Source organism: Muntiacus reevesi, chromosome 17, assembly GCF_963930625.1.
Source record: "Muntiacus reevesi chromosome 17, mMunRee1.1, whole genome shotgun sequence".
Lineage (NCBI taxonomy): Eukaryota > Metazoa > Chordata > Mammalia > Artiodactyla > Cervidae > Muntiacus > Muntiacus reevesi.
Genome location: NC_089265.1, coordinates 39,208,284 through 39,219,720, shown reverse-complemented (window position 1 = coordinate 39,219,720; position 11,437 = coordinate 39,208,284). Strand labels below are relative to the sequence as shown.

At 48.7% G+C, this 11,437-nt stretch overlaps 1 protein-coding gene across 2 annotated transcripts in view; it reads left to right on the top strand.

Annotated features, from left to right (window-relative positions):
* Positions 1-2,062: 2,062 nt before the first annotated feature.
* VLDLR (very low density lipoprotein receptor) overlaps positions 2,063-11,437 on the top strand; it is a 31,629-nt gene continuing 22,254 nt past the window's right edge. The window contains exons 1-2 of one of the 2 annotated variants that reach the window (XM_065907799.1): positions 2,063-2,428; positions 2,600-2,748. In XM_065907799.1, coding sequence (XP_065763871.1) covers positions 2,667-2,748 — 82 coding nt within the window. In that variant the 5' untranslated portion in view covers positions 2,063-2,428; positions 2,600-2,666. Of the gene's footprint in view, positions 2,429-2,527; positions 2,749-11,437 lie in introns of those variants that run through there. The other variant, XM_065907800.1, reaches the window with a different exon arrangement.

Sequence of the window (11,437 nt, the reverse complement as noted above, 5' to 3'; positions counted from 1 at the left end):
GCTAAGTTCACCAACAGTTTGTTTATATCCTTTGGAGATATAGAAAGTATAATGTGTTTGTCAAAGGTAAATCTTATTATACTATATCAGTATTCATCTTATAGTATATATATTTAGCTCTGAATATTAATAAAATACTAAAAGTCGCATAACTATATTAATGTTGTACCTTTTCATATTTCTCCCACGCATCCCCTCTATCACCTTTCCTCTCCTGTCAGTGACATAGCTCACTATCACATGGTCTTTCAGAACCCTGAGATTATTGAAATGGCCACACACCTCTTTTACCATCATCCCTTAATGACTTGCATGCATCTTTACTACTAATGGCATAAAGCAGAGTTCAGCTCAATTTCACAGGCAACACAAGTGTGGCTGCTGCAGTGGGTTTCAAATGTATAACCAAGGATGAGCAAAATAGAGCTCAAAATGAACTGTAGTGTAAGTCTATTCCAATACAGAGAGTTAAGCCCCTTCATGTTGACCAGTCACAATCTGGGTATCCTCTGGTCCCAGCAAAGTGTATACTCTGACCTGGAATTTTCCTCTCCATCCCCTGGATAGAGTAAGTTTCTCATAAACATCCCATTTAACGGTTAGCCTTGACAAATGCCCTGGAGCACTAAGACAAGAGGAATGCAGCTAGGCAGGACCCCTCTACTTCTCATATCATCAACAGAATAGTCAGAGCTGGTCCTATCGAAATGGGCAGAGTTTGAGACACTGAAGATCAAAACTTTTAAAAATATATACAAACTCAGGGCTTCCCTGGTGGTCCAAAGGTAAAGAATCTGCCTACCAATGCAGAAGACACCAGTTGAATCCCTGGTCTGGGAAGATTCCACACGGATGGGGGAGACAACTAAACTGGTATGCCACAACTACTGATGCCTGCGTGCCCTAGAGCCCATGCTCCACAACAGAAGGTACCGCGATGAGAAGCCCACGACCACAACTAGAGAAAAAACCATTGTGCAGCAACGAAGACCCAGCACAGCCAAAAAATAAATTTTAATATATATATGTATATATGTATACACACACACACACACACACATACATACATAAATACCCTTCATTTAAGAAGGTGAAATAGCTCCGTGTGTCCTCCCAGTCTGGTTAGATAGGGACAAGCAGGGGAAATTGAGCAAGAAAACCAAAGTACACACAAAAAGCCAGTATTGCCAGACACAAAACAGGATTCAATCCTTTACAGAAGTCTTGCCTTTGCTTCCTTTTTTCTTTCCGTAAGCCTTGTAATTGAATGTTGCAAACTGTATCAAGAGGAATAAACCTACGGGTTTCCCCTCCCCCAAACAAGAAAAGGTTAAGCTTTTAATTACAGGCCCTCCAACTATCATTTGTGCAATTAGCAATTAACTATAATCGTTGATGAGAGAATGGAGAGCGGCACTAGCGTTCAGCTCTCCTCCTCATCCCAGGCTGGGTTATTTTAGTCCCACTCTATTACAGAGGACAAACCACAACCACGAGCACTCTCCTTACACACACGCTCCTACTTAAAGACACATTGAATTTTTTTTTTCAAGCAAAAATGGCATCTCAGCGTTCAACTGAGACAGGCAGCCCCAACCCCAAATCAGAGTACCCCAAACATTTAGATCCACTCCTCTTCATCACTTTGAAGTGGAGAGGAGACCCACGGAAGAAGCTACCTACCAGCCTCCTAGTACCAGCCTCTCTTTGGGGCGCAGGAGAGGGTGGTACAGAGAGATGCTTGTTGCCCCTGGAAGCTGCAAGTCCCCCTCCCCGGGCTGTAAGCCCCGTTAGTGGGAAGGCGGTGGCAACAGCCTCAGTAGTTGCATCAGTGCTAACTGCTGCTGCCGCCTTTACTGTTGGCGGCTGCCGGGAAGGTACAGTAACGACTGTAGGGAGCGCAGCGCTGCTGCGGCGGCAGGTTCCCTGGATCAGGAAATTAGGGCAGGCACCGGGGATTGGAGGCGAGGGCGGCGCGCGAGCCAACCAGAGGCCGCCCCGGGCCCCCGTGAGCTCCCGGCGGACGCGCGGAGCAGCCGGCTCCGGGAGCAGTCCGGGTGGCAGCGGCGGCGGCCACGGCCACTGCCACTTACGCTCACACCCGCACGCAAACTCACACACACCCCCGGCGCAGGCACCTGCCGGCCGGGAGCTTATAAGAGGAGCGAATGGAACGGGAGGAGGGCTGAAGCCGCCGCGCCCGCCCCGCTGACCACTCCCCCTCCTGCCCCCTCCTCGCTCCTCACCCCGCGCTCCAGCCGCCGCCAGTGTGGGTTCTCCGCGGCCGGCTCCGCTCCCCTCGGTCTTCTCCGCTCTCGGCTCCCCACCCCCTCTCCCTTTCTCCCCTCCTCTTCCCTCCGCTCCTCTGCAGCGCCTGCATTATTTTCTGCCCGCGGGCTCGGCTCGACTGCTGCTGCAGCCCGGGGAGGTGGGTAGGCGGGTGGGTTGGCTGGTGAAGGGGGGGGCGGAGATCGTGCAAGTTGTAGGGGAGGGGGTGCCCTCTTCTTCCCTGCCCCCTTTCCCCCCCTTTCGAACTCCTTCCCCTCCTCCCCCTTCCCCTCCTCCCTCCCCGCCCCCACCTCCTTCCTCCTTTCCGAAGGGCTGGTAACTTGTTGTGCGGAGCGAGCGGCGGCGGCGGCGGCGGCGGCACCATCCAGGCGGGCACCATGGGCACGTCCGCGCGCTGGGCGCTCTGGCTGCTGCTCGCGCTGTGCTGGGCGCCCCGGGAGAGCGGCGCCACCGGAGCCGGTGAGTGAGGACGCGCCCCTCCGCGGGCTGCCGGGACCCAGCAGGGGCGCCAGGGGGCCCCAAGGCGCGGGTCTCCTTTTGCCCACCTCCCCCCACCCCGCTCCTAGGAGGCGCCTCTCCGCTCTCGCCGCCTGCTCTCCCTCCCCACCCTGGTGGCGCCTCTGAGCTGTCAGCACCGCGGCTCTTTGGGGGGAGGGGGGGGCGGACAGTGGGTTTTGGGGTGTCCTAACGCCTCTCCCGAACTAGTCTTCATTCCCTTCCGCTCCTTCTGCTCAGGCCTCTGCCGTCTCGTTTTCCACTCCGCTGGGCCGGGGATGGGTGATGTGGGCTTCTAAGCCATTGAACAATGGTTGTATCTCCTCTGCCAGGCGGAGTGTTAGGAAGGAGGCAGAGGGCCGAGTGGGCCGAGACGGGCGCTGCAGCCCCGGGCACGCTCCTCCGACTTCCAGGGGGGTTGGGAGTGGGCGGCAGATGAGGGAGGGCACCTCTGGGGACGCAGGGCGCAGGGTGCCGACCCGCGCTGGAGTCCCCAGCGGCGGTGAGGGGGCGTACGTTCGGTGGGCTGCGGCCGAGTGTCTCCGGCGAGCGGCGAGAAGTGCACAGCTTGCGCACCCGGACTGCGACTCCCCGGGCTCCGGGCCGCCTCTGGAGTGAGGGTTAGAGGACGAGTGAGGCTTGAAATAGGACTCCCCTCTAGATGTTTCTCCCTTCTTCCCCTTTCCACTCTTTGGGCCGCGATCATAAACCTCTAGGGTCTCCAGGGGAGCTGAACGGGGGAGGGGAGTGGAAGGGAGACTTAATCAGGTTAGTTTGCTGAGCCTCGTTCCCGGTGAGATTTCCTCGAGAGGAATCGAGTCCTAATCTGGCGACTGTAATTAGTCCTCATTCTAAACAATAGATCGGAGGGAGTAGCGCGGGATCTGGGAGAACTGGTGTACTACTGAGGTCTGCAGGGGCTGGGGTACTGCTGTCGGGTCACCAGGGTCTACCGCACTGGGCCTGGAGCCCTGTCCTCAACCACGCTCAACTTTCCCAGGCAGGCGACAGGAAGCCCTTCTTAGAGGATTCGGTGAAAATCCTGGCGGGTCCCCGAAGCGATCCCGACCTGTTACCAAGGGGCTGGCTCGCCAGCTTTGGGGAGTTGGGACGGAAAACAGCCCGCGCCCGAGGTACCCACTCCAGAGTCCCTAGCTCCTGTCGCCCGGTGGCTTGGGAGGCCTGCCAGCCTGCAGTCACCAGTCTCCTAAAGTGAGAGCTAACTTTAAAGTGTGTGGTCAAGCAGCCCCTCAAGCAGTACTTGGGGCGGGGGGAGGTTGAGTCTCCAAAGGCCCGCCTGCCCTTAGGTTCTGACTGTCCCGAGCGTGAGAAGCTGGGACGGGCTTTTCTGCACTCTGCGATTGGCTGGCAGCCTGATCACGGCTGGGTTGGTCACGTGACTCCACGGACTGGTAATTTAGCAGCTTGAGAAATGTTATCTTTAAGGGAACCTGAAAAATGGACAGGCTGCAATGGACTGCCCTGTCAAACTCTTTCCCTTGCCTGGACTCCTTTAAAAAGGCATGTGTGTAGTGAAGATGGCCTCTGATGTGTAACCAGACAGAGCCTGGAAAAGCCCTGCTTTTGAAAGTTTTCAGACTCTAACATTAATCATTAATGGATGAGCAATACTAACTTACTAAACGATTTCTCAGAGTAGTGCCATGACTTGCATTACACCTTTCATATCATTTCAAAGATTAAGATACACCAGAATCTACTGATGGTGCTCCAGGGAGGTGGGAGAGATGATTCATTTTTGCTGTGTGTTCTGTTCATATACTTTTAATATATAATAACTTTTCATTGGAGTTTAACTTTATCCTAAAGAATGCTAGGAATTCACCTAAACTGTCAAAGTTAGTTAGTTGAAGCCTTATAGCCACCTTGTATCAGGTAGGTGAGCATCCCTTTTGCTCCCCTAAGTCACATGTGAAATAATGTGACAAGCCATGAACAGTGGAGAATAGAAGCCCATGCAAAACTTAAATTCTCCAAAGGAAAGGAGACACATCTTTTCTGAACTGGAGGAAATTTGGGGTTGGCTGAGGTAGATATTGACATGAACTAACCCAGACTGGCTCCTGTCTGAAGTTCAAAGCCCCAAGGCATGTGGCCTGACTTTTTGACCCTGGTCTTCTACAATCTGCCCCAAACATACTCATGATGCTGGTCTCAAATACTCTAGGACAGGGCAGGAGTGCTCAAAGACTTTGGCAAAAAACTTAAGATAGGCTAAATAATAGAGTATACCTGATATGGGGAAAAAACCAACCAACCAACCAACCCTGGGAGCTGTAGGACATTTTCCTCCATCTTAGATAATCAAGATTAGGTCTGGAGTACCATATATTCATTAAAGCCAGAGCCTAGAAGAACCAAGGTTTTGTGAGAGCTATTCAGATAAGGCTAGCTACCAACAAAAGAGTAGACAGAACTTCTGTTGTGGGGAATGGGTTGGTGAAATTGGTAGTACCTGAAGGGATAGGAGAGCAGAGGACTGGGGAAAAATAAATCTGACTTACCCAGATAGCACCAAGAGAAGACGTGACAATGACCACAGTCCTCATCTAGATCAGAGTAAGCATGTGAGCAGGGACTCTTTCAAGGAGTGTCACCAGTCAAGCTTTCCTTGGCAGTGACAGCCACCAGTGGTCTGGAGCGGCACTGTTCCTCGGGTCGCCTTACTGCCCACTTCACGTGACATTTAGCTATGTACCTGCCTACCTGCCCTGAGTCATTTTGATTCTTTACTCAAACTGTTTGAGTCCCTAGGTTCCTAAAGCATTTATATAAAAGGCCAAGTTCAATAGAGCTGCCAGATATCAGGACACCAGTATAACCATACTGCATATTTTAATTATAACCACCTACATGCTCAAAGGAAGTGCTTCTGCCTTTTTAAAAATCGGATAACCATAAACTCCATTTCACTTGAGTAATTTTGTTGCAATTCTAGAAGAGGTGAAAAATAGTCACAAGCCCCTTCTGTTCCAGGAGGAGTGTCAAACTGATCAAGAGCAAGAACTCTTAGAGCAGAACACGGCCAGAAGATTAAGGGAACACATAGCCCTCCAGCTGTATGGCTTCAGGTTTTGATCTAGACACCAGAAGACGTGGAGCACAGCCTAGAAATAATGGAGATTAACTATTTAGACCATTTTCTAGTGCTTACAGAATGTGAATAAAGTTGTCCCTCTCAGTAGAGGGAATAATATTCAAATTTAGGCAGTCACCTGTACAATTTCAAGTCATAATTAAATTTAATTTGGATACTGATCTTTCTTTGGAAAACCACCTTCACATACTAGTCTGTGCAAAATTAAATCCCTTAAAGGACTATGATAAGGACCATAAGCTTATGATCAAGCTTCCTGCCTTAGAAGCATTTCTCAGCATGGGCTAATACAGCTGCTGTGCAGGTGGTTAGACTCTGAACTGCTGAGTGTATTCCTGTCTGTGCTTAGGTCACAGCACAGAGACTGCTTTCATGACAAAGAGTTCCAGAAGATGTTGGGCAGAAGTGATGGATGGGATGTACCTGATGAGCAGAAGGAAGTGGTCCAGGGCAGTTGTGTGGCCCATCTAAAGGGTTGTCTGGCTCAGAAATCTGGAAATTGATAGCTTTTCATAGGACTTAAAGGCAGAGAACCCCTGGAGAAGGAAACAGCAACCCACTCCAGTATTCTTGTCTGGGAAATCCCATGGACAGAAGAGCCTGGCAGGCTACAGTGCATGGGGTTGCAAAGAGTCAGACATGACTTAGTCACTAAGCAAACAGGAAAGAGCAGAGAATGACTTAGTTCTGGGATGATCTGGCTTTGTAACTGAAAATTATCTCAGGTTCACTCTGCATTATTTCAGTCTAAATTGGTGTCTCTTTGCTAAGCTCTTCTGTTGGTTTGCAGGAGAAATTCTAAACATCATTAATACCACTTGATGATGGTATTGAGCCCATGGTGGCTCAGACAGTGAAGAGTCTGCCTACAGTGCAGGAGACCTGGATTCGATCCCTGTGTCGGGAAGATCCTCTGGAGAAGGAAATGGCAACCCACTCCAGTATTCTTGCCTGGAGAATCCCATGGACATGGGGTCGCAAAGAGTCAGACACGACTAAGCAGCTTTTTCACTTTCACTTGCAATGATGGTATTAGATACCATTCGATACCTTATGATGCTTAGATAGACTAGATGAACTGCAGGGAATAAATGAGATGGCAGGTGATCCCATAAAGTTAGCACACTTTCCTCTTCATGTGAAGTTTCCTGAAAAAGTTTGGGCCTGTTGGCTATTTGTGGACTCTAAATTAATAAGAGAATGCCTGCTGGATGCTGAGAGAGCAAATACAGAGTTGTGGCTAGAAATGGCTTACTCTTTGCTTAGACAGCCTTTGCCCACTTTGTACTTTAAAAATGCTACATGGGTGGGTGGAGCTGGGAAAGGGTATTCATGGCCCTGTATTTAAAGAGATAACTTTGGGGGCAGAACTGCAGGACAGGACCACTGGTTAGAGTGGTTGACCTTGCCACTCGCTTGGGTCATCTGAGTTGGCGTTACTTCCTGGTTGCCTTTATATATTTCGATGAGGTGACTGTGGTAGGGAGTGGGGTGGGGTATCCAGTGGGTCCTGCAATTTGACAAGCAAGGGAGATTATAAAAACCTTGGTGATAGATGTTTGGAAATTAAATACTTCATGTTATAATTCTTCCCCCAGATACCATGAGTAAATAAGGTTTCTGTTTTATAAACCACCTCTCATCTTTAGTTTTCTTAATATACCTTCCCAAGGTCTAAGTTATTAACTAATCTGTAGATTCACTAAGTAGGGTGTAGATTGATGCCAGCCTTCTTTGTCCACCTGCTCAAAACCACATGGCCTCCATTTACTGAGTGCCCACCATATGCCATAGAGCACCAGATATAGGGGACACAATGACCAGGGCGTCGGGCTCCTCTTTCATTAGTCTAGTGGGGAAGTCAAACCAGGAAGTCTGTGATCCAAAGACAGCCTGGATAGCAGCTCTAGATGGGAGCAAGCAGACCCAGTGGTTAAGACTTAATCATAAGAGAGGCAGGTAACAGCTGAGAATTGCTGGAGGTCCCACACATCACGTGGGTCACAGCTTATGAAGTTTCTCAGAAACTAACAAAAACTTAGACTCTTTCATTCCATCTCTGCAGATGATCCTACAAAGCTAATAGGACTCCAACGACAATGTATGCCTGCCAGCATTACCAAAGAATGCTAAAATCAGTCAGAGATAAAAATCCCTGAAATTTCTAACAGTGTGCTACTGCTAACTTTCCCTGCATGCTGTGTTGGAACCTCTCTGCTCATGTGGAAATAAGGCTGGTGTACCTACACTGACATATTCATTCTGCTGACGCTGCATGATAAAGTATCATGAAGATGAGGTGAAAGTATTCTTGTAGGCATAGGGAACTATGGCCTTTGAAACCTAAGAGTCTTTCAGAGTATTCTAGCTAGTAAAACAACTGCTCACACTTGGTTTCAAACTCAGAAAACCTGGAAAGAATGCTGTGAGGGGTGGGGAAGTCTGTTGTTCAGACCAGTTTCATTAGTGAACTAATAAATCAGCAGATGCGTCAGGAAATACCCACTAGTGCCTAAAGAATCTTTCGATGTCAGGCACCAGGTCCCAAGATACAAAGACACCTTGCAGGCCCTGCCTGGAGGGATCTCCATCTGTAGAAATGGAAACAGGTAGGTGAGGACATCCCAGTATGTGAGAGCTATGTGACAGGCACAAGAGATGATGAGAAAGCAGCCAAATCACCCCCAAGTTGGTCAAGAAAGGACTTGAAGATATCGTTCAAGGATGACATTTGAGTGGGGTGGTAAGCAAGACGGGAAAGCTGGGGAACATGGGTAGGGAACCAGACTCAATCCTAGAGCCAGTGAGAAGCCTGCCAGGGATCCCATCCCTGGCATTCTGGGCCTTCCTCGGCTGCCTGGTGCACCATTTTGATGTGAAGAGAAAACGTGGCAGCCTGGAGGCAGAGGAACAGGAGACCAGTTTAGATTAGGTGAGAGCTTGGACACACCCAGGGCTTGATGGCAAAACTCCAGGGGAGAAGAAAATCTGGGCTTGTTATTGAACTACTGATTTAGAGTAAGCAGTGGATCAATCAAAGATGGGGCACAGGGGGAGGGGAAGATGGATTTTTAGAAGAACCTCTTCACTGCACATGCCTTCATGGTATCTAGGTAGATTTTACCTAATAGCATCAAGGCGTACATCGGGGATGTCATCATAATGTCTGTTGTTAGATTGACTGTTGTTACCTATGTCCACCTAGAGATGTGCCTAAGGGCTTCTGGGTGGGTACTGTAGAGTGCAGCCCTGAGAATGAAGTGGTCAAAGTCGTCTCTGGCTCGTGGGTAGAATCTTAGCCTCCTGACCTTCCCGCAGTGGCTTCAAAGTGTGGTCAGGAACCAGCAGCGTCAACATCCTCTGGGAACCCAACAGAAATGCAAACTCAGGCCCCACACTAGACCTCCCAAACCAGAATCTCTGGTGTGGGGGCACATGGTGTTTTAACAAGTCCTTGGCAGGCTTCTGATACCAACTTGACCTTGAGAAACACTGACTTTTCCCACCCACAAAATGAATAACTTCCCAAATGTATCAGGTGGGCCTTTGCTCATTCTAGACCAGAAATCCAAGCACTGTGGTTCTCAAGGAAAAGACCTGTAGGAGATACTGAGGCAGCATTTTTTTAGAAATCAAAATAGGGAGCGAGGGCTCTGTCTCTAAGGCTGTGTTAGGATAGGGTCAGCCTGACAAGTGATACTACCTCATTCTGGATTAATTTAAACTGACGCTACTACCCAGATCACAAGTCAGCGGAATATTCTGGAAGGAAGTGGTCCCGGTCAGGTGCGCTCGTTGGTATGCATGCTCAGTCACATGGTGTCCAGAGCCAGACTACCCAGGTTCAAATTCTAGTTCTGCCCAAGGTGATCTTGGCAAGTAATGTCCTTCCCTTTTCCAAAGAGCTTCCCTGATGTGTAAAAGGGGAATGGTAGTTTTGACAGTATAGTATTAGGTCTTAGAGTGGTGTTTGGCTAACAGTAAAAACAAAAAAAACAAAAAAAAATATAGTTATTTATCCATGATTCTCAAGATCATCTCAATCCACTGTAAATAGGGAAACTGACAATTGAACCGTAGGACTGAGTGAATCAGGATTAAACTAATTACTTCACAGTGTTTAGTCGATCCCTCCTGATTCTCAGAGACTGACTTAAAGGCCAGAACACAGCTCAGACCCTCTTTCTCAGTTCCTCTTACTAACCCTCTTCCCTTGGAGGAAAACTTCTTTGCTGACTTGGAAAGCTACTTGTCCTAAAACGAGTTTTAGCCTAAGAATAGAAAGATTGGCATTCAAGTGGCAAACGGTAGAAGTGAGCTCAACTAAAAATAAATGCCCTTGGCGGCCCCAGAAGTGCCAAAACAAATGGACTGAAGAAATCCCAGGAGGTGATAACACCCATGTGCTCAGCCACATGAGAGATGGGAACATGTGGCCTTGCTAGTTCCAGCAGCGCGGCAGCCGCAGCCCCTCTGTACAAAGTGAAGTTCGTGTCTGAGCCTGACACAGAAACATCTCTTTGTTATGGGTGTTTCTTTTGGACCGCTCCTGCAAAGGTGCCACCTGGAGCCCTACAGAGAACTCTGGCCCATTTGGAAAGCTTGGCATAAGATCTATAGAGTTTTTTTCCAAAAGCTTACATAGTGTTCTTCCATATTAACCCTTGCAGGGACAATTAGACAACAACAGCAGGCTGCCTGTTAAATGCATGAAATCCCCTGAGGTTCTTGGAGCCAGTGAAATGCCAGCATATCTGGGTACCTATTTAGGTAATAAGCAAGGCTCCCCTTTGTCGAGTCTGGTATCAACCGTGTGACAATAAGCAAGGAAATCTTCAGCGTTTCTGGGCATTCAGTCATTACAAATGTAAACAGCCATGTGGATGACTAGGTCCAAGTGACTTCCAACCCCTTGGCCCAAAGAGGCAGAGGTATTCATGCTAAGTATTAGAGCTGAGAGGAGCCCCAGATCTAGTCTGACTGTTTGATTTCTTAAAGCTCTAGGACCCTTTCCAAATTCTTACACAAAATTTTGATGTTGAAAAGAAATACTGGTTGAAACAGAGACAGAACACCCAGGTCCCCTGCTGTCATAGCCTTTCCCCTGACTTCAACCACCTCAATGCTGCAAAAGCATTCTTGTGAACCCCGTGACTTTGACGAGCCCACTAAAAATCCCATTAACTCTGACTTTTCACCTTTCTGAGCAAATAGACCCTGAAATAGGGAATGCCTAGCGCTTCTACTTATAACTTATTTTTTTGAGGCATCATTGGCTTTAGCTTAGCCTAAGCATTAAAAGGACCTTGGGTGTCAACGATTTTGAGCTCACCCTGCTCCCTTTATGAAAGTATAATACTGAACTGGAGACTTAACTGTCATGGCTGGAAATAGACTACAAGGCCACAATCCTGTAATCCCCCAAAGCTTTGCAAACCAAAAGCTTCTTAACTCATTTGGTGCTTCCAGTTCTCCTGGAGCTCTGCACGGCAGCTTTCCCTGGTCGGCACCACAGGTGTAAAGGGAGAATCTTCT